The sequence below is a fragment of the Peromyscus maniculatus genome, chromosome 16, assembly GCF_049852395.1.
Source record: "Peromyscus maniculatus bairdii isolate BWxNUB_F1_BW_parent chromosome 16, HU_Pman_BW_mat_3.1, whole genome shotgun sequence".
In the NCBI taxonomy this organism is placed as follows: domain Eukaryota; kingdom Metazoa; phylum Chordata; class Mammalia; order Rodentia; family Cricetidae; genus Peromyscus; species Peromyscus maniculatus.
The window spans coordinates 64415544-64437257 of NC_134867.1; the positions used below are offsets into that span (position 1 = coordinate 64415544).

The 21714-nt window shown below is 47.2% G+C and overlaps 1 protein-coding gene across 8 annotated transcripts in view; it reads left to right on the forward strand.

The window, feature by feature from the left end:
• Positions 1 to 21714, forward strand: part of Rps6ka2 (ribosomal protein S6 kinase A2) — a 295100-nt gene that overhangs the window by 101273 nt on the left and 172113 nt on the right. For 3 of the 8 annotated variants that reach the window (XM_042262424.2, XM_015994843.3, XM_042262425.2), the window contains one exon: positions 7367 to 7487. The exons of 4 other annotated variants lie outside the window; for them this stretch is intronic. In XM_042262424.2, coding sequence (XP_042118358.1) covers positions 7386 to 7487 — 102 coding nt within the window. In that variant the 5' untranslated portion in view covers positions 7367 to 7385. Of the gene's footprint in view, positions 1 to 7366; positions 7488 to 20922; positions 21049 to 21714 lie in introns of those variants that run through there. One more of the 8 variants, XM_006975912.4, reaches the window with a different exon arrangement.

The window sequence follows — 21714 nt, forward strand, 5'->3', positions numbered from 1 at the left end:
AACACAGGATAAGTCACGTACTTTCTCTTAGGCTAGTAATGTCACATTGACTCATGCATGTAGCTCTAAGTTGGTGAGGGGTCCCAGACATTAAACAATTGGCTGAACCTTGAGTGGTCAGGGTAGGCACCGGACGGGGCTACTGCAAGGACTATGTCTTGATGCAAACAGCCTGGCCTTGATTTAGCAATAAGCAACACCTGGGAAGTAGTCTTTGCGTGTCGTCTGTAGGGGCAGCTTAGTCTGTTTTGGACTAGGTCTAAGGTCTTTGCAAAGTGTGTAAAATGCTGTGTTTGAGACTGAGACTCCTATGTCAGTCTGAGTGATGTAAAATATTCCAGTATTATTTCTATACATCAAACTTATATAGCTTAAACAGAAATCATCTTCCTGAACATCCACAGCTGTGTGCCCCGAGATGTAGAACACACTACCTAAGGGCTGTGGAAAGCACCCCACAGCTGCTCTTATTAGGGAGACACTGCAGTGGCACCTGAGGAAGTTACAGACTGAAAACAACCGGTTTCCACAGCCAGTGACCCCACGGTTTTGCCAGGTGGGGCTCCCCATCGGGGAGTTACACACCTGGTGGGTCGACTTGTCAAATACTGGTTGTCACCTGCTGTATACTCCCACGGCCCTCGGTAGCATACTTTGGAGGTAATCAACAATTCTCTAATTGGACGTACAGCCCTACTCAGCAAGCAGGAAACCATGCCTGGTTATAAAACCTATCCAACTACCCGGGGCTAGGAAAGTCATGGATCTTGGAGGAGAACCCACAACTACCACTTTACTGACCCTCCATACTAATCCTTAACTCCAGTCTAAATATTTGTCCTTATACTCATGGATAAGTACACCGCTCACCCTCATCAACAGATGGAGACCCTTACAGAAAACCAACTGATTGACAATGCAGAGTAGTGGAACCCAGTCCCAGCCGGTACATCTGCAACCCGGCTCTCCCACCTAAGGCTCAGGGATCACTGCAGAAGCAGGCACAGAAAGATCGCAAGAGCCAGAGAAATAGGCAGTTTGCTGTGAGAGTGTGTCAGCTAGAAACGTCAGATGTCACAGCCTTGAAGTCTAACGTGGCCGCCTAAACATGGTCTTGACAAGGACAGTACCAGCAGGCATGGTAATGTGGAAGGGGTAAAACTCATGATGCCTCAAGTCTAGACAACACTACAGGCAGTTAAGAGAGACTGAGAGTGGGAGACAGTCCTCCAGGGAAGGCCATACCAACTGATTGTCCAATACCAAGTGGTCAGCCCCCAGCATACACAAGTAAGTCAGACTGTATGGACTAAGCAGGTTGTATTTATGTGTTTAGAAACACACCCACACACAACAACAACAACAACAACAATTAAAGAAAAAGGGGCCATGAGTTTGAAAGAAAGCAAGGGGAGAACTTGGACAGAGGAAAGGGAAGGGGGAATTATGTAATTATAGATTGAGAAAAGAAGATTTTCTAGGCTGAGATGCCTCCTCTTCCCCTCGTTCAGCATTTCCTGGTGGGTCCCACAGCAATCGTCTCTCTCCACGTCTCCTCCCAGGGTCTCCATGTGGGGGGCACCCAGGCTGCAGTGTTTCTAGAAGTGGGGTTCTCTAATGGTGTCAGCCCCCTGATATGGTGAAGCAGAGTCGAGGGGCTATTCTGACTCCTTCCTGCCCTTGCCTGTCAGGTACCCCCAGCCTCCCAGAGGCCCCCCTGTTGCTCCTGGGTCTCATGGCCTCCCCTCCTCACTGTGTGCCTCAGAGGGTGTGCTTTGTGAAGGCTGTGCTGGCCTCTGTGTGGTGGGGGACTGATGTTTGGATCTGTTGAGGGCAGAACACAGGCCAGGCAGGGAGCCTGCAGGCGGGGTGGGACAACCATAGCAGCCAGTGCTGAGGACAGCATGAGGCCTGCTTCCCCACCAACCTTCCAGACTACTGGGCTCAACACAGGGACAGGAGCCCAATTCTGCCTTTTGTGGAAGTGTGTGTGGGACGCACACCTACCCCCTAAGGCACTGCAGTATTGCTTCCCCTGGGTAGCTCGGGCCTGGAGCTTCAGTTCACTGGCAGGCCCGGAACCACAGCTTGAGCCCCACACATGGCTGCTTCTGAGGCCATGCAGAGGGACTGCTTTATGCTTTCTGGTAACCTGTCTGCTGCTGCTGGTGGCCATGGCATTCCCAATCATTGCCTGTCTTCACACACAACCTTCCCCAGGGTCTCCACCTCCACACTCTTCATGTGGCAGGACACCGGCCCTACTCACTGGCCCTACTCACCGGCCTACTCACCGGCCTACTCACCGGCCCTACTCACCGGCCTACTCACCGGCCTACTCACCGGCTCTACTCACCGGCCTACTCACGGGCCCTACTCACCGGCCTACTCACCGGCCTACTCACCGGCCCTACTCACTGACCTACTCACCGGCCCTACTCACCGGCCCTACTCACTGGCCCTACTGGCTACCTCACCCAAACGGCTTCGACTTAGCCAGAGGACATCTGCGAAGTTCCCTCTCGAATAAGGTCATATCTATAAGGTCTGTAGTTATAATAGCATACCTTTTGAGGGGCATCATTTAGATATTAACAGATCAATCCTTTCTCTCCTACTGTCTCTGTCTGGTGGTCAGCCCAAGGGCTAGAGCTCAGCCATGGGTCAATTCTGTGTGGTTTATCATGATTTGAAGTGTTGCTTCTGGTAGGAATGCTAGCTGTGGTTCAAACCAGCACCCCCCAGACCAACACCCTAGAATATGCCACCTTCTCCTAGCAGTGGGCTGTGGATGGCCCATCATGGTGCCAGGTAGCAGCCCTAGAGTACAATATCCAGGATGCCTTCTGGGCACTAAAATAAGAAGGCGGGGTAGGAGGGAGACATGGCAGCTGTTCCTGAGTCAAAAGGGGGGAGGAAGGGAGGGAGGGAGGGAGGGAGGGAGGGAGGGAGGGAGGGAGGGAGGGAGGAGGGAGGAGCTGGGAGGCTACTGCTGAGCCCAGGCAGAAGGTTTGGAACTGCCTGGATAATGCTGGCAGTGGTGAGAGGAGACTCATGGAGTGGTGGGGTCCAGTGACTGGCTGACCAGGTCTTACATGGTAACAAGCTGGTCCATGTCTTCTATTTCTGGAACATCGCCCGTGGCGCTGATCACCTCTGAAACAGCACTGTCAAATGGGCCAGGATGTGACATCCAGGAGTTGTTTGTTTTTGCCTCTGGTGCCACTCTGAGTATTTCAAAAAGCCCATCATTCTGTGTTCTTTGCTTTCTAAAAGAGATGAATGTGAATTAATGGCGCATCAGGCGAGGACTGGCTGCTGCTTTCAGGACTCATAAATTGCCGTCTGCTTCTTTGTGTGTTTGGCCACTCCTGGATGTTCATATGCTTTAGCTCCCTCTGTATCACGCATGAGTGTCTTTTGTATTTCTGCCCGGGGCTGTGACCTAGATATCCACTTTCTAGTCATTTGAAAGAATAGACACACTCAGCACTCGCTCCCCTCTTTCCCATAAGCCTGACTACACTGCCGTCTCACCAACTGGACATAAAGAGCTCCCCTCCCATGCTCCTCCAAACCTCCAAACCTTGGATGCTTTTCCCCTTCATTTTATTCAGTGAGACCTGATTGTGTTAAATACACACACAAACAAAGGACTTAAAATATCTTTACTGGTATGAACCCCAGGTAAAAATTTGGCTGCTTTTCTGATTTATAGGTAGCTGCTTGGCTGCCAAGGCAAGCTGTGGATCTGGACCTCCTAAACTTTCAAAGAGCAAAGGCATGACTGTCTTTTAGGTCTCAAGGGCAGTGAACCACACTCAGAGAGAAGTCAAGTATATGGCCTGCATCAGAGAGCCTGGTTGCTGAGCACAGAGCCTGGGGGCTACAGAAGGAGGTGGGGCCTATGATTAGTATGAACTTTGACCCCTACCCTAAGTCATCTACAAGTACCCTCTCATTGGCAATAGCCGCCCCCCCCAAAGAAAAACAATAATGATGGAAAGATTGTGAGCCAGCTTTCCATCACTGTGACAAAATCCCTGAGAAAACCAATGGTTTGAAAGATGCATCTGGCTCACAGTCCCCGAGATTACAGCCCGTGGTCACTTGCCTTCATCACTTGAGGCTTGTGATGAGACAGGCATGGGGACAGGGGGAGTATGTGGTAGAGGGAAGCTGCTCATCGTAGGGGTGGGGAGGCAGAGGGAGGTAGAGAGGTGGAGCCTAGAGTCTCGTCCTCCCCTTCCAGGGCGCGTCTCCACTGAACTCACGTCCTTCTTCTGATCACACTTCTTAAAGGTTCCGCCCCCCCCCATAGCTATCATTTGGGGAGCAAGCTTTCACCACCCTTGGGGACATTTGCCATCCCAGCCACAATGCTGCTGGTGTCTGTAGGATCTGTGGTGGTGTCCCATTCGTGCCGCATGTCGCCATGTTGGTGATGGCTCTCCTCTCCTCTTCCCTGTCTCTCTTTCCTCTCCTGTCCGTTTGGTTACAGGTTAATTTGATTAATCTTTGAAAACTCTAAGATTTAAATGGGTTGGGGGCTTCTCATTACATACCTCAAGCTAACCTGTAGCCTGTAGCCTGGGCAGCCTTGAACTCTCAATCCTCCTGCCACAGCCTCCTGAGGGCTGGTACTGTAGGCATGCACCACCGTATCAGGAAGGAAGTACTGTCTTTTGTCTCACGAATTTTCCCACTCATTTGTGGGTTTGTTGTCATTTGTTTCTGTTGGTTTGTGTTTGTGTTTGTGTTTGTGTTTGTGTTTGTGTCTGTGTCTCTACTGTGGCTTTCAGTTTTGTGCTGCTCTTCATTCCAAAGTGACAGTGGTCTGTGGTCTCGCCTGCCACCTCAGTGTTCTTCCTGTCCAGCTCTCCCTTCTCTGTCTTCCTGTTTCTTTGCTGAGGCCCCATTCTTTCCTTGTTTGCAAAACAAACTATTTACTGCTGACAGAAGTGTTCTTATCCTGTTTCTTTGTGATCACTACCGTCTTGGTTTGGGTTTTTCTGTTTTTCTTTCTGAGGTCTTCCTGCTTCTTGATGTGATGGCCAGTTTCCCTTGTAACCTGGGTGTCTGGGATATTGTGTTGATACCGAGTCTTTGATAGTCATCGATTTTAACAGAACTGCTCTGACTCCCCAGCAGAGGAGTGGGGGTACCACCTCCATGCTGCAACAAGTAATGGGAGGCGTGTTACTGGTTGAGTGTGCAAGTCCCAAACATGGCTTCATTGATCCCAAGGAGAGGAATGCCCTCATGGCCACTCTATGATGGCTGAAATCCTTTCTGTCCACCAGGCAGTGGATATCACTACAGGGGTAGCCCACAACAGGGTCTTCTGATAGCCTACAAAGATAGCCCTTCTGCTGCCACGGCAGACCTGTAGGGACTGTCTTCTCTGTGGTGGGTGGCTGGAGCAGGAGGGCCTGTCAGTGCTCTCTGACCCTTCCTGCTCTTTGGCTCAAGGGCAGGAGTTTGGGCATCTATGGGAACTTCCCTGAGAAGAAGATGCATGCCATTGGTGTTTCGGAGTTGCTGGCTTCTTTAGCTCCAGTCTAGCGTATGTGAGGCAGGAATAAAACCTAGAACTCACTACTGTGTGGTTCCTTAGGTTCTGGGGTCCTCACTGTTTTCCTCTCTGCTTTCAGAGTCCTCCTTCATGAATACCAAGGGATGTTAACTGTCCTCAGTGCCTGTCCCCAGTCTTGAAAGCAGAAGAAGGTTAATGTAGTGTGGTTTGAATATTAAATGTCCCCCACTGGCTCATGCTTTAAAGTATCTGATGCCAGCTGGTGGTAGTGTTTTGGGGTGGACACTTCAGCTGCAGGAATGAAGTCACTAGTCACATTTCTTTGAAGACTGTAACTGGTCCTCCATCTGTCCTCCATCTTCACTCTTTGAAGGCTGTAACTGGTCCTCCATCTATTCTTCACTCTTTGTTCCCTGTCCTTTATGGTGTGAGTCTCCTCTCAGCTTCCCGTTTGTCGTGAGGTGAACAGCCTCTTCTTCCACTCTCCTGCCACCGAGATATTCTGCCAAAGCTCATAGGGCCAGGCTGTCTTAGACCAAACCTTCTAGAACCATGTGCCCAAAGAAGTTGTCACAGCTGTATAAAAACAACTAATTCAATACATAAAATGTATGTCCCTTTCAGGATGAAACAAAAAGAGAAAACATGTGGCCATAGACCCGAGCGCACACAAGTGTATGCATATGCACACTTGTTGCCAGAAAGCAGAATGCTGTAGAGTCCTGACTCTAAGAACAACATCTGAGGGGCTCTGTCATTGATGTAAGGCCAGGGCAGTCACTGTGGCTACAGCGGTGGAGTTGCTTTGAGTAATGGATCTGAGACAAGGTTTAACATAAAAGATGAATCAGAACCTTTGAGGAACAGGGAGACTCAGTTGTGCGTTAAGTGCCATGAATGTGTTTTCCCAGCAGTGAAAGCCAGCAGACAGGTGGGAAAGGAGAGAAAGACGTTGTGGGACGGCTGAAGGAATGTGTGTGCTCCAACAAGTCCTCCTGGTTTAACTACTGTCCCGTTAGGATTTGGGATGTTACTTTATATGGAAGTATCTAGCTCAATAAGAAGTTGCAGTGTCTTCTGAAATTCTTAAAGACACCCCTCCTTCTAGAAAGCCATAGTTTTTCTGTGCGCACTATGGACCTTTCAACACCCAATTTATTCTCTTCCATGATGAATCAGAAGACAGACAGAAGTGTCATCTGAGAGAGACTTCCTGACGACTGTTCCAGCTGCTCTGGAACAGAGCTCACCCATGCACCTGTAACCGAGGAGCTGGCTGACTGAAGAATGTGCCAGATTTGATTCATCCTTCTTAGCTGTTTGCCATTTACTAATCCTCCTAACCCACCTTCACAGGAGCTTCTTATCCAGTTCCCTTTGCTAGTCTTGATTTTGTGAGCAAAGGGATGAGGTAGACAACGATGCTGGCAGGCCAGGTGTGATCACCTGAAGCCCTGTCCTGTCTCCTGCCCTGTACTCATCTCTAAATATGTGCTCTGTCTTTCCTTTTGACTTCTGAGGCTCCTGTTCCTCATGAATGAAAGTAGCAATGTGTTCCATAGGAACATAGCTTAAAGAGCCCAGCCTGGGAAGTACATGGAAAGCAGAGGAAGCACACTGTTCTTTTCCAGGTAAGAGGAGGAGCGCATGCTTGGTGTGTCAGAAAGACATACAAGCTGTCATCAGCTCATGACCTGTAGCGTATGCATGACCCCCACTCTTCTGATTCTGCTGGGAATAGCGGCAGAGGAGCGGTGGAGCATCCCTGGACTTTCTCCCAGCTGTCCACCTCTCCAGCTCAACTGGACTTATTTCAGTTTTTCCACCCAGTTTCAGGTTGCTGTCCATCATGTGGCACAAGAAAACTGGTGTTGGGAACATCAAGTCAGAAGTCACCTATCCTCGGAACGGGACCACACTTGCAAGGAGACAGGTTCCGTGGCTTACGGATGTGAGTTACTGGGGTACACGCCCTGGAGTAGCTGAAAGTGTTAGTTGGCAGCAGGGCTCTGTCTGTCTGTTGCCCGATGATACATGCTTTTTTTTCCTTGTAAAATACGTCGCTGGCCACCCTCCGCCATGTTAACTTTATGCTGGCACCCAAGGCAGGAAGAGTGCAAGTTACAAAAAGGAAGGTCTTTGCCCCTGAATTATTAATGTTTTTTTCTGCATTGCTAGAGGCTAAACCCACAGCCTTATATATGCCAGGGAAATGCTCAGAGTCATATCCCCAGGCACCCCAGAATAACTTTTCAGAACCCTAACTCTAGTCAGTGTTCCAGTAAAGGAGACCATTTGCCATGGGGCCGCCTCTGAGTGTTGAGGGTTTCCTGAGTAGATTCCAGGTAACCTCACTGGCGATTTGTTCTGAGACTAGACGTGAAGTGCCCTAGACTTCACACGTCCTTCAGAATTAGAACACAAGCTAAGTTCAATTAGGCCTTTTCCGGATCCCAGAGGAACACAAGCATGGCAGTGAACTAGCTATAAACTTAAACACGAATGTGTAGGTTTCATTATACGAGAGAATGTTTGCATAAGACCAAGAAGCATTTTCCTTCACTCTAGCGGTCACAGTCATGGCTCTGAAGGTAACTTTTCAGTCGTCTTCTCTTTCTGACTCCCTCCCACCATCCGGCATTGCCTCCTGTAACTACTCCTGAGCCTCATCTTGTACCTTCTCCTCTGCTCTCTGCTGTGACCTCAGATGTGCCCGGACACTTGCTGCCGTTTGAGTCGCGATACTTTAATTTTCACTGCTACTTCCCACTACCCTCTCTGCCTGTAGTCTGACTTTGTCCTTTGCAACTTCGGGGAAATTGCTTCTAGAAGGTTCTTATTTACCTTCTTAATGAGCCAGCAATTTGTTCTCATGTTGAAAACTGAGAAAACCAACTACGCCACATGTTGAAAACTGTCCTAGTTGGTTTTATGTCCGCTCGACAGAGGCTGAAGTCATCTGGAAAGAAGTAGCCTCAGATGAGAAAATACCCCCAACCAGACTGGCCGATGGGCAAGGCAAGCCTGTGGGGCATTTTCTGGATCAATAATTGATGTGGGAGGGCCCAGCCCTCTGTGGGCGGTGCCACCCCTGGACAGGCGGTCCTGAGTCATACAGGAAAGCCACGAGGAACAAGCCAGCGAGATGCACTCCTCCATGGCCTCTGCTCCACTTCCTGCCTCCAGCTTCCTTCCTTGAGTTCCCGCTTTAACGCCCCTCGGTGATGGACTGTGACCTACAGTCGTGGGCTGAAGAAAACTTTCTGTTCTTCAAGGTTTTCTTGGTCATGGTGTTCCATCACCTCAGTAGAAACCTTAACTGAGGCAGAAACTAAGACTAAGCCATACTTAATTTTCTTTGTGTGCATGGAGGGCATGTATGCGTACACACACAGTCGTGTGTACAAAAGTGGAAGGCAGAGGTCTTCCTCACTCAGTCTCCACCTTATCTTTTGAGATAGTGTCACTCGCTGACCCGGAGCTCATGGATTCAGCAAGCTTCTCTGGCAGTTAGCTTCAGGGAGCTCTGTCTCTGCCTCCCCAGTGCTGGCTGGAGTTACAGCACCTGTCACCACACCGTCTTTTGACGTGGGATCTGAACTTGCACATCAAGTATTTTATTGAATGAGCGGCATCCCTGGCCCCTGCTTACTCTCGAAAATTGCTCTCCTATCACCTCATGAATGCCTTCACTGTCAGGGACATGGCCACACTCCAACCCTGGCTCTGTCCTGGTTAGCGCTGTGGCTGCTACCCCTCATCTGTGAGAAGAGCTAACAAGTGACCCACAGAGAGTGTCACCATGGAGGACACACAGTCAGTTTCTGTCCTTCTCCTTCTATGAACTCTCCTACATCCTCTATGGGCAACTTTTCTGGCCGTTTCTTCTTCTATAACAATAAGCACACATGTCTTGGATCTTATTCCCTTTGAGATGACACTCAGTCCTAATCAGAACTAACCCTCTGAGCAGTCAGCTGCACTCCACTGTATCTAAATCTTGCCCTTTAGTCTTTCAGCTGCTTTGAAAAGTCACATCTGGAGTTGCATTGCTACCTCCAAGGTACACTGTTTACAGAAAGGTCCCTCAGCTTTACTGCGGCCTCATGTTTCCCGACTACCCTTTTCACTGCAGGGGTGCACTTCACTTTGTGGTCCCAGCCCTTTCCAAAAACTCAGTAACAGATCATGGGTGTGACGTGTCAATTAACATACCACCATTAGGGCTTTGTTCCTCAAGACTGCATGAGTGAGTGTCCTTGAACCCAGGAGCCAGGACTGAGCAGCTTGTCTCTGGGTGATGCATCTGGCAAGGGTGCTGTCCCACGAGTGGGCACCCTCTCATCCTCACAGCCCCAGGGTTGGGAGCACCCACTCACACTCCCCCGGGATGCTTTCTAATTCATAGAATCGTGATGGTCGACATAACCTCTCCTGGTCAGTGAAATTCCCTTGTTCTGAACTGTTGCCTATTTTTCTGTTTCTACGCCATTACTTTTTTGTTAACGGGGCAGAAGGCTTAACAGAAATGATTTCAGCAGAAAAGATTATTTTGGTTCATAGTTCCAGAAGATTTAGCCCGTGGCTGTTTAACCTATATGCTTGGGCAGAAGGCTGTTGTGGTAGGAGCACATAGCAATAGTGTTTCTTCCCTTCTTGGCTAACGGGAGACGGAGAGGAAGCCTGCCAGCACTGCCTGGGCTTTCTCCCTTATCCACGCTTTTTTTTTTTTTTTTTTTTTTTTTTACATCTGGTGATGTCACATTCAAGATGGGTCTTCCCTGTACATTAATCCTCATAGACACACCCACAGTTGTGCCTTGTCAGTCTCCTAAGTACTTCTGAAGCAAATTAAGTTGATACTCAAAACCAGCCATCACAGTTGCCTGGGTTTTTCTTGTTGCTGACCTGTTATCCATATGGTTCTCTCTGTGAGCATTGACAAAGCACACTGGTTTAATAAAAATGTAACTGCTTACCATCAGTGTGACCATCCATTGAGGCTGTAAATAAATCATCACAGAGGGGGTAGCAGACAGACTTCACGTGTGTCCCACTGTTCCAGAGGCTACAAGCCTAAGATCAGGGTGACAGAAATTTGGTGTTTGGTGAGGGCCATTCCATGCCCACAGTTGGCATGTTGTTATTGTGGTCTCCCATGGTGGACAGCTCAGGGGAGTTCTGTGGATTCTCTTTTAGAAGGGTGCCTGCTATGGAATAACCCTTCTGTACACTGTGAAGATTTGTCACTGTGATTGGTTTAATAAAGAAGCTGACTGGCCAATAGATGAACAGGATAAAGTTAGGCGAGAGAGCAAAACTGAGAATGTTGGGAAGGAGAAGGATGGAGTGAGGAGTCACCAGCCAGGTGCAGAGGGAGCAGGGTATGGATGTGCCATGCTAATAAAGGTACCACCATGTGACAGAGAGTAAATAAGGAATATAGGTTAACTTAAAATGTAAGAGCTAGTTAGTAACAAGCCTGAGCTATTGGACAAGCATTTATAATTCATAGTCAGCCTCTGAGTTGGTTATTTGGGACCAGGTGATCGGAACAGGAAATGTCCGACTATATATGGCATTCCAACATATGGCTGAAATTTCCACATAAAACCTGACAAAGCTTAAAAAAGGATTCTAGACACACAAGAACACAGTCAAGCACAGCTTCTTGGTAGCTGCCTTTTCTCCAGTGGGCTCTGTTTGCTGACAGTGAGCAGAGGCATGGCTTCTTTAAGAGATGGCTTCCTAGCTCAATGCTAGTGGCAAAAACGGGCAGCGATCTCAAGAGGCCCTGCTACCAAACACTTGTATAGTGTTTATGAGCAGCATGCTACTTAGTGGAGACATGGACATAAGAAACTTCCCAGAGTTGGGGCGGTAAACATGACTCCCAGAGCTAAATGTACTTCTACCATAAGACTAGATTCTCAGAGAACCGAGGAGAAGGAGCTGTAACCAGCATGCCATGATCGGAGTTACACAGCAGTTTTTTTTTTTTTTTCTTCATGAAGACAGGAAAGGTTACAGATGCACTGCAGGGACAGATTCAGACAAAAAGAGCCTCTAGATGGGTTACAATGTGTTTAAAAAATATGTGTAGGGCTTGGGAGAAAAGAGAAAAAGAGTAGGAGAAAGTCCTTAAAAAGGAACAGAGTAATATAGTAAGTCACGTAAAGATGGAAAATACACAGAGTCTAGAGACTGTATGTTATTGTGTTGTCTTTAAATTTTTTGACTGCTAATGAAGAAATGATAACTACTGAGAGACATTTAATTGTGAAAGCTGCTAGATTAGACCAACTTATATATTTTAAAAATATCTTGACTTCAAAATTTAAGTCAAAAGATATGTTACTTTGGGAAAGAGGTTCTGCTTTTATTTCCACAGGAAATGAAAGGCTCTAGATTCATTCTGGGTTAAGAAAAATCATGTTTGATCGAGGAAGACACCCCCCGCCCCCAATCTCTGATGGTAATGGATGGCCCAGATGATCCAACATTTCAGAGCATCTCTGTTGAAGTTTCCTCTGAGTTCTGCATCCAGAACAGCTTCAAGGTTCCTGACCGAGTGATCCAGCCTCACAAACTACTCCAGTCAGAACTTGACCATAATTCTAAATTTTTTCAGGGTTCACCAAAGATTACCAGCACCCATAATCAACAGGAAGTAGTCTAGAAAACTACATCCACATTCCCCAAAAATGAGTTATGGATATTTATTATCATTTAAGGGGCATTGGTTGTTATTGGTAATAGTCAATAAAAAAAGCTGAACAAAGGAGTTAGATTCAGGGATCTTGTTCTAAAAAGAAAAGGGGGACATAGAAATGATAGGATAAAGGGCAGATTATTGAATCTACATTAATCCAAAAAAAGTATTAATATTAAATATTTTACATTGGCATGGATTTTGGTTTATTGAGACTAATAAAAGTTAATTTTGTTATACTGTATGTATAACAAAGGTATCATGCCTATGCAGCTCATTTAAAAAATGTAACATATAATTAAAAATACAGATTAATAGTCAAACTTATAGTCATGTTAGGTATGTTTTCAGGTCATACACAGATATATTTAGATAGATAGATGATCTTAAAACATTTCAAAGACCTACAGAATTTGACATTTAACATGTTTAATAACCTAAGGTTTTTCATGATAGTGAGACACATCTGTTCCTAGCAGCACCAAACTACTTCAGAGAAGATGATAGGCATTGAAGAAACGCCATATGGAGTTTGTTTTCTTTATGTAAAAAACTAGCCATGTAAGCAAAGAAACTGCCCTTGCCTCAGTTGCTGACAATATATACAATCTGACAATATACAGTCTGACAATATACTGGACCAGCAGGATACAAGAAAGGTGACTGCCAAACCTTGCCAAGACAAGGTAGGACAGTCCTACAAAATTTCCTGCTTCACAGGAAAGTCTGTCAGATAGTCTAATTGGGTGCCCCAACATTGCAGAAGAACCTAGGATGACTGTTCAGGCAGCCTGATGTCCCTGTCATTAGTTAATATTTCACCCTTTCTGGGGTCTTTGATGGAGTTAAAAAGCTAAATAGTTAAACTTACAGTTTTCTTTAGTTATGATAGAAAGCAAATTAGGTATAAAACTTTAGACTCACCAACATAGGGTAGGTAATTGAGTATTTTTTTCTAAATTTTCCAAATACAAATGGATATTATAACTGTGATTCTCACTTGATAAGTATTTTTACTGTATATAATTATACTATGTTGAAATTAAAATCTTCTTTTTTAATTAGACAAAAAGGTGGAAATACTGTGGAATAATCCCAGGTGGTAGGGACAGGAAACATCTGATTACAGGTGCAGATTCTATACATGAGGCTCCATCTTCATAACCCAGTCACCTTCCCAAAGACTTAGAGAAATAGGACTATTTTCTAAGGCAACTTAAAGTCTCTTGGCAATCTTGAAATCTCTTCAAGTTTAATTTACTGAACTCTAGTGAGATGTACCTGCATACAGCTTTCATGCCCTGTATATGGATCTCTGTTGATCTTTTCCTTTATAGCCTTCATGCCACTAAGGTCTATGTCCTTTTCTTCCCTTATACTCTCTCTTATCTAACCACATCAGAATGCACCTTTTGTCCTATGTTAAATATATGTGATGCCAACTTTGCCTCTGATTTTAAACTTGCTCTGTTAAGTGTGTTGTTTGCTGAATGTTTCTCAGGCCTACCAAGCTGAGGTTTCCCTCCACTCTGTGCAGAGTCATGCAGAGGTGGTGTCCAGTTCAGACCTGTGATTCATAAGGCTCACTTTGGCCAGGAAGGAGGCTGCCCAAATGATCCAAGATGGCAGCATCACAGGTTCAGAAATGTTCACAGGGCTTGGAGAGGTGTCTTGGCAGCGAGAGTGGCTTATTCCTCTTACAGAGGATCCAGCTTCAGTCTCAGCATCCACCAGCAGCTTGTAAGTTCCAGGGGATCTGATACCCACCCCCTCTGAACTCTGAGGGCACCAGGACCACATGTGTACAAACACATAAGCCAGCAAAGTTCTCATAAGAAAGAAATGCCTACTGCTTACAGGTCAGTGGGGGTTGGAGATACTGAATTTGGGAAATGAGGCAGAGGGAACTGTTGAAGTTGGCTTCTCAGTCAACTTGTGTAAATAAATGGAAAGGTGTCAATTGTTGAATGGGGGGGGATATCATGGTGGCATTAACTCTGACCATAATCATACTGAAATGCTTTGGAGATGAACTCCTCAATATAAACAGGATTTTGAGTTGGCACTGGAGATAGACCCCAGACTGCATAAGCACAGGCTGGCTGAGTGACAGACTGTCACCCAGCCAAGGTCATTGACAGCTGATGGTGATGGGGTGACAGGAAATCAGTGGGAATCTAAGAACCTTGGAGGTTCCTTAGGGACTAACATAAAAACAAAAACAGAAGCAATGACTAGATAAATGGTTGGAAATACCTTTCCTTGTCTTGGAAAAGATCAGAGTATCCAGGTTACAGGGTATCAGGGAAACTGAAGAGGGTCCTGAATGGGCAGAAGCATCTGTTCATAAAGCTGAAGCATTATGTCTCAGGTTGTACCCACTGAACCTTAGTGTCTGGGTCAATTAATAATTATGTAAATACCTCAAAATGTTGACGATAAGCTTGAAATGTTGAGAAACCAATGTGTCTACAGCATATAAGCTATAGTTTTCTATATAAGCACCACAGCTAGAGTAAAGGTCACTGAGATGTTTAACTTTGATGTCTTTGCTGAGGGACTGGTGGTTTAGGTGTGCTAGCCATAAGGAATATGCATGCTTCTGAAAGAGCCTGTGCTCTTCAAAGTCATCCCCTGAGAATAACAAAGACTTGGGTAAATATTGGATGGAGGGCTGGCAATGTAGTTTGGCAGGATGGCACTTGCCTAGCACAAGGCTCCAGGGTTCAGAATGCCCATCCAAACAGAGCTGCCATCCCTCCCGAGTCCAGATCTACCCGCAGTTGTGAACTAAGGTATATAAAATACAGTCACCATGCTGTAGGTGGTCAGTCACCCCATCGTAACACAACGAAGGTGGCCGAGCTGGTGTGCACAGCCAATGGCTCTTTTATGTGAACGCAGTTTTATGTTTCTACAGTAACAGAGATACACAAAACGGAGGCAAAGGCATACACTTGGCCTTATCTGTTTTCCTGGTATGTGAACAGCCACATTCAATTTAAAAGGGACCTGGGGTGAGTGATTAGAACCAATGACCCTGTGTGCAAAACCTCAGCTCCCTCTAAGCTCCTGAAAGGCATGCAGCTTTAGGAAGACTTGAGCTGCTGAGTGGAAACCTGTGAGAGAAGGAGCACAGATGGGGGGGGGGAGAGAGAGAGAGAGAGAGAGAGAGAGAGAGAGAGAGAGAGAGAGAGAGAGAGAGAGAGAGAGAGAGAACAGCAGAGCTGGGGATCCAAGCATCTAGGAGAAGGTCTGTGGAGTAGCTATGATGGTACAGCCTGAGACTTGGAAAGAGAAGTATCAATCCAGAGCAGCAACCTTCTCAGCACACAGTCTAGGTGATGTGATTTCATGCGGTTCTAAATGAGGCAGACTTTAGTTAAATAATTTTCTAAAAGCTCTAGTGTGATCATACAGTGACTTTCAAGGAACAGTTTTGGAAACAGAGTGCAAATGACAAAAAGCAAACACATGGTGAAGAGTCAAAGAAAGAAAATCTCTGCAATTGCAGCAGCAGAAAGAATATGCCCTAGTGTAGATGCAGGAGGTCTGCCTGCCTTCACGCTCATGCATGCATGCGTGCGTGCGTGCGTGCGTGCGTGCGTGCGTGCGTGCGTGTGTGTGTGTGTGTGTGTGTGTGTGTGTAGGCATGCATACAGAGGTCAGACATCAATCCCAGGTGTTGTTTCTCAAACACATTCTGTCTTGTTTTGGGGACGTGAATCTTTTTTTTGTGTGTGTGTGTATGTGTGTGTGTGTGTGTGGTCTGATTGTTCTTTATTTTATATCTAGAATCCACTTATGAGTGAGTACATACAATGACTGTCTTTCTGGGTTTGGGTTACCTCACTCAGGATGATTTTTTCTAGTTCCATCCATTTGCCTGCAAATTTCATGCTTTTATTGTTTTTCTCTGCTGAGTAGTAAGTACTCCATTGTGTATATGTACCACATTTTTTTCATTCATTCTTCTGTTGACGGGCATCTAGGTTGTTTCCAGGTTCTGGCTATTACAAATAGTGCTGCTATGAACATAGCTGAGCATGTATCTTTATTCCTTGAGCATTCCTTGGGTATATGCCCAAGAGTGGGATGGCTGGGTCTTGAGGTAGTTTGATTCCTAATTTTCTGAGAAACCGCCATACTGATTTCCACAGTGGTTGTACAAGTTTACATTCCCACCAACAGTGGAGGAGTGTTCCCTTTGCTCCACATCCTCTCCAACATTGACTGTCATTGGTGTTTTTGATCATAGCCATTCTGACAGGTGTAAGGTGGTATCTCAGAGTCGTTTTGATTTGCATTTCTCTGATGATTAAGGATGTTGAGCATTTCTTTAAATGTCTTTCAGCCATTTGTGTTTCTCGTTTTGTGAATACTCTGTTTAGCTCTTTAGCCCATTTTTTAATTGGACTGTTCAGTATTTTGATGTCTAGTTTCTTGAGTTCTTTATATACTGTGGAGATCAATCTTCTGTCAGATATGGGGTTGGTGAAGATGTTTTCCCATTTTGTTGGCTGTCTTCTTGTCTTATTGACTGTGTCTTTTGCCCTGCAAAAGCTTCTCAGTTTCGGGAGGTCCCATTTATTAATTGTTGTGCTCAGGGTCTATGCTGTTGGTGTTTTATTTAGGAAATGGTCTCCGGTGCCAATGTGTTCAAGAGTGCTTCCTACTTTCTTTTCTATTAAGTTTAGTGTAACTGGATTTATGTTCAGGTCTTTGATCCACTTGGACTTGAGTTTTGTGCATGGTGACAGATATGGATCTATTTGTAATCTTTTACATATTGACATCCAGTTATGCCAGCAGCATTTGTTGAAGATACTTTCTTTTTTCCATTGTATAGTTTTGGCTCCTTTGTCAAAAACCAGGTGTTCATATGTGCATGGATTAATGTCAGGGTCTTCAATTCAATTCCATTGGTCCGTATGTCAGTTTTTATACCAGTACCAAGCTGTTTTTATTACTATAGCTCTATAGTAGAGTTTGAGGTCAGGGATGGTGATGCCTCCAAAGGTTGCTTTATCGTATAGGATTCTTTTAGCTATCCTGGGTCTTTTGTTTTTCCATATGAAGTTGAGTATTTTTCTTTCCAAGTCTGTGAAGAATTGTGTTGGGATTTTGATGGGGATTGCATTGAATCTGTAGATTGCTTTTGGTATGGTTGCCATTTTTACTATGTTAATCCTACCTATCCATGAGCATGGGACATGAATCTTACTGGCCAAGCTTGCCGAGTGAGCTAGCTGGCTAGTCACTAAGCCCCAGGCTATACCTGTCTCTGCTGCTTCAGGCTTGGGATTGTTAAGTGTGTACCACCATGCCTGGCTTTTTGTACATGGGTCCTGGGGTTGAACTCAGATCCTCATGTTAAACACTCTGGCTGCTCAGTGGCTCCCAGCCTGGTCCTGCTCAGCTCCCTACTTAGTAAAGTGTGAATTTGGTTTATGGCTTGTGATACTGGAAACTCCAGAAGGCCAGATAATCAAAGCCTTGAAAGCTAGAGTGCACCCAAAGAGAGAGGATTGATGCTAATTCTTGGCAAGAGTGCAGAAAAGACACACGGCAGTGTCGTGTCTGTAAAGGAAAGCCACTGACTGATAGGGAGCGAGCCATGAAGGACTAGCCCCACCATCATCCACAGGCGTCAGTGGAGCTGGATCCAAGATGTGGCCACCATAGGCTGACTAGGTTACTAGGCCACAGGGGTGTTTCCCGGGCGGGGTCCTATCCTGAGAGAAGACCAGACCCCATCTATTCTTCCTGCCTTTCTACTTCCTGTATCACTGCCTCTTGTGAAGTGCTCACAGCATCCCTCCTCCCCATGAACCCCCGCTCTCACTCAGCTCTTTCCATGGGTGTCTGCTTTCAGTATGATGTGGTGGCTCTAGGGTCTCACTTCTCTGTGACCCTCTAAGTGAAGCTGTTTGTTTTCGTGGTCCTCGGGTTAACACCACTTTTTTCCCTCATTGTGCCTAGCAGCTCCTCCCCAGCTCCAAAGGCTCCACTGATGTAAGCCTCGCATGCCTTGGCTGTCCAGCTTCTCTCTGTCCACACTGCTGGGTGTTCTCCAAAAAGGCAGTAGACGTCTCAGACCCCGTATTGGTCTTCCCTACTTCTGCCGCGCTTGCCTTTCTGTGGGGTGTCATCCACATTCACGTGGAGACTGTCTGGTCATGGGATCCTCTGGCTCCTTTCTCTCGGCATCCCCAGTGGCATCCCCCTACTCCAAACCATGTCACACTGGAAACACAATCTTTTTAAATTGGCGGAGTCATTCATGGTGGGTGCTTTCCGATCCCATCTGTCTTTCCATCTCACGTACTCAGCCACACCTTGGTTACTCATCTCCCTGGAGCCTCCATCCGCTGACAGACACCCCCCGCCCCCACCTTGTCCGTCAGTTTTTATCGTCTGCTTTTTCTCACCAGCAGAGATCCAGGGCTGTCCTGTATCCTTGCTCTCTAACCCTAGTCGTCTGGGAGAAGCGTTCTCTCCATGTCAGCATTTAGAGCTGGCAATGGCAGAGGACACGTGTCCGACAGACTACACCATGGAAGGCCCAGGCACACCCCCATCTGTGAGAACTTTACCTTTTTCTGCCTACTATGTAGCCGCACCCGACTCTTTGCTTCTCTACCAGGACCATTTCAATTCCAAATCTCCCCTCTCGATCACGCTGACGCCCCTTCTGGCCTGCACTCTCTCCACTGGTTGGCTTTGCTTCATACTCCACAGAAACTTACAGCTGTCAGTCAAAAACACCCCCACCATCCCACTTCTGGTCCAGCGGGTCAATCCGATAGTAAACACTCCCCTCCTTATGAGAGAAATCACCTCGCCTCTCACTAAGTGTAAGGTCAGACAGTTGGTGGCCCCTGACATCTCAGAACCACTTTTCCGTAGGCACTGGTCCTTGGCTTTGCGCTTGGACACTTCAGTTGTTTTTATTTTTTGTGGGAAGTGCCACCGTGAGCACAAAAGCATCGCTGAAGATGTTTCCACACTTCACTGTTTCGTCTTGGTCGTTGCGTGGTGGTGATGTCCTTGCATGGGGGAAGGGAAGGGATTCCAAGTGGCTTTGTCAAAGGCCTGGATCTTAATCCCCAGGCACTAGCTGAGATCTCCAGGTTCCTCCATCCTGGAACACAGAACGGGACCAAGGACGTATGGATAAAGATAGAAGCAGAGGCAGTTTGTTAAGGAAGAAAAGGCATTCTAGAGAATGGAAGTGAAGTGGAGAGCTGGGTTGGGGCAGAGACTCAAAAGCGCCAGCCCCCAATTTCATGACCTTTCATAGGTCATCATATAGCACCCGCCTGTGAAAATCTTACTGGTTTTTTGTTGTTAGGTTGTGTGTGTGTGTGTGTGTGTGTGTGTGTGCGTGTTTTGCTTTGTTTTGTTAACAGTAGACTTAATAGGGAGGAGATTCTAGTCTGTCAACTGGCTTCTTCCATATGTGAATCTCGCCCTTTTCTCCAGCCACAACACAAAAGCCCTCTTCGTGGATTAAGGCTTTTGGTGCCTATGCAGGTCAAGGGGTCAGCCATAGAGCATCAAGAATGACAGGCAGGTGCACCAACTCTGTCCTTCAGCATAGAGGCAAGAGCCCCACTCAGGGAGGGCGGGCGGAGAGATGCCCGTTGCTGGCAGGAAGGATGATCAGGGAAGCCCATGCCAATGTACCACTACTGGACAAGTCGTGTTTGACTTGGAGGTGTGTCGCGTGCCATGCTTTGAGGGCTTCTTTTACTTTCATTGTCTCTGTCCTCCCCCTCAATACTGCTAACACCAGGCAAGCTCCTGCTTGGAAAAACACAGAGGGGGCACGGCTGATGTCCAGTGTGTGTGTGTGTGTGTGTGTGTGTGTGTGTGTGTGTGTGTGTCTGTGTCTGTGTCTGTGTCTGTGTCTGTGTCTGTGTCTGTATCTGTGTCTGAGCTGTATTAATAGAGTTCACAGTGGTGAGCCAATTGTGCCCATTTAAAGAGGGTAGATGGCCTGTGGTACACCTTTTTCTTTCTCATTGCATCATTACCCAGCTGCCAAAGATGATGCTCTATGAGCAGTTTTCACATGCTGGAGATATTTGTGGCCACAGGCCTGAGGGTTCTGTGGATGTCTCGGATGGCGGCGGGCAGCTTTGCCATTAACTGTGTCTGTCACCTTGAGTGTATGGCTTGCGTTCTCTGGGGTCCGGGTTTCTTCAGTAGGGGAATCTTCCAGTGGCAGAAGGAAGCTGGAGTGTGTGAGCTGCAAGAATAGAACTCGGGAACAAATAGTGGTGTGAATACATTGAGGAGAACCACTTAGCACTCATCGAGGGACACGACTGTCTTCCTGGGAGCGAGGAACATCGAGATGCCGGTGGAGAGTGTGAGATCCCCCTGCTGCAGCCTCGGCCGCTGCCACAGTGGCTCGCTCTGTCTGGGCTCCTCTCAGGCCTGGCAGACTTGCAGCCCAGCAGCTGGCCTACCGTGTCCCACTGGCTGCCCAGTAGAAAGAGCACCTACTATATTAAGTAAATGACCCTGGAGTTTGGCTAAGGCAGTTACTAAAAGCGGGGCGGCTGCATCCTGGCTGTGAGCAGCTGCTCATTGCTCTCCGCTGACTTTCAGATGATCTCGAACTGGCCAAGTGTTTACAGACCAGACTGGGAGCTGGCTCTCTGAGGCAGAGGAGTGAGATGCTTGAGGAGTAAGACCATGTTGCTCCCTGGCCAAAATCGCCACCTGTGACCTAAGCGACATGCTCTCCCGGCTCCGCCGCATTGCCTCTAGGTTCTATGGGATACTGTTAGTAAGTACTTGCTGTCTTTTGTGACGAAGCCCGTGGAAAGGGTCGTGGTGTGGGTTTTCTCAGTCCTCTTGGGGAGCCATCAGTTGGGTGGTCACATGCATAGTGACGTGCAAATCTCTCTCCTGACTGTCACCACACAACTTCAAGGGTGTCGCCTGACAGGTTCGCTTTGTGCATTTCCTCTCTGCCTTCGTTCCTCTTCTCCTCTGAGACCTGCAGGCGCTCCCTGACCTGTGCAGCATCTGCTGCCCGGGGGGGGGGGGGGGGGGGGCAGGGCCTGACCTTCCCTCTGTGTGCTGCCATTCGGTGGCCACAGCAGATCTGCCGGCCTGCTGGTCATGGGCTCTCTGGTGTCCCTTTCCTGCCGTCCCTTCCTAGGTGGTGTTTCAGTACCGGGTGACAGTTTTTGCCAAGCTTGTGGCCATGGATAGAGATCTGCCGGCTTCCTTGTCTCCCTTTGCACACTTCCATCTGTTGCTTCTCTCCATTCTGCCTGTGTTCTTCCTTCCCTCTGCCTCCCACCCAAGGCGCGTCCAACCCTTCTGGAGTAAAACATGGACTGGAACTGTAGCAACAGTGAGGAGCTGTCTCCAGGCAGAGGGGACCTCCCTGGACCCTCAGGGACATTTCTTTCAGCAGACTAACTCTCCTGCTGAAGCGTGGTGT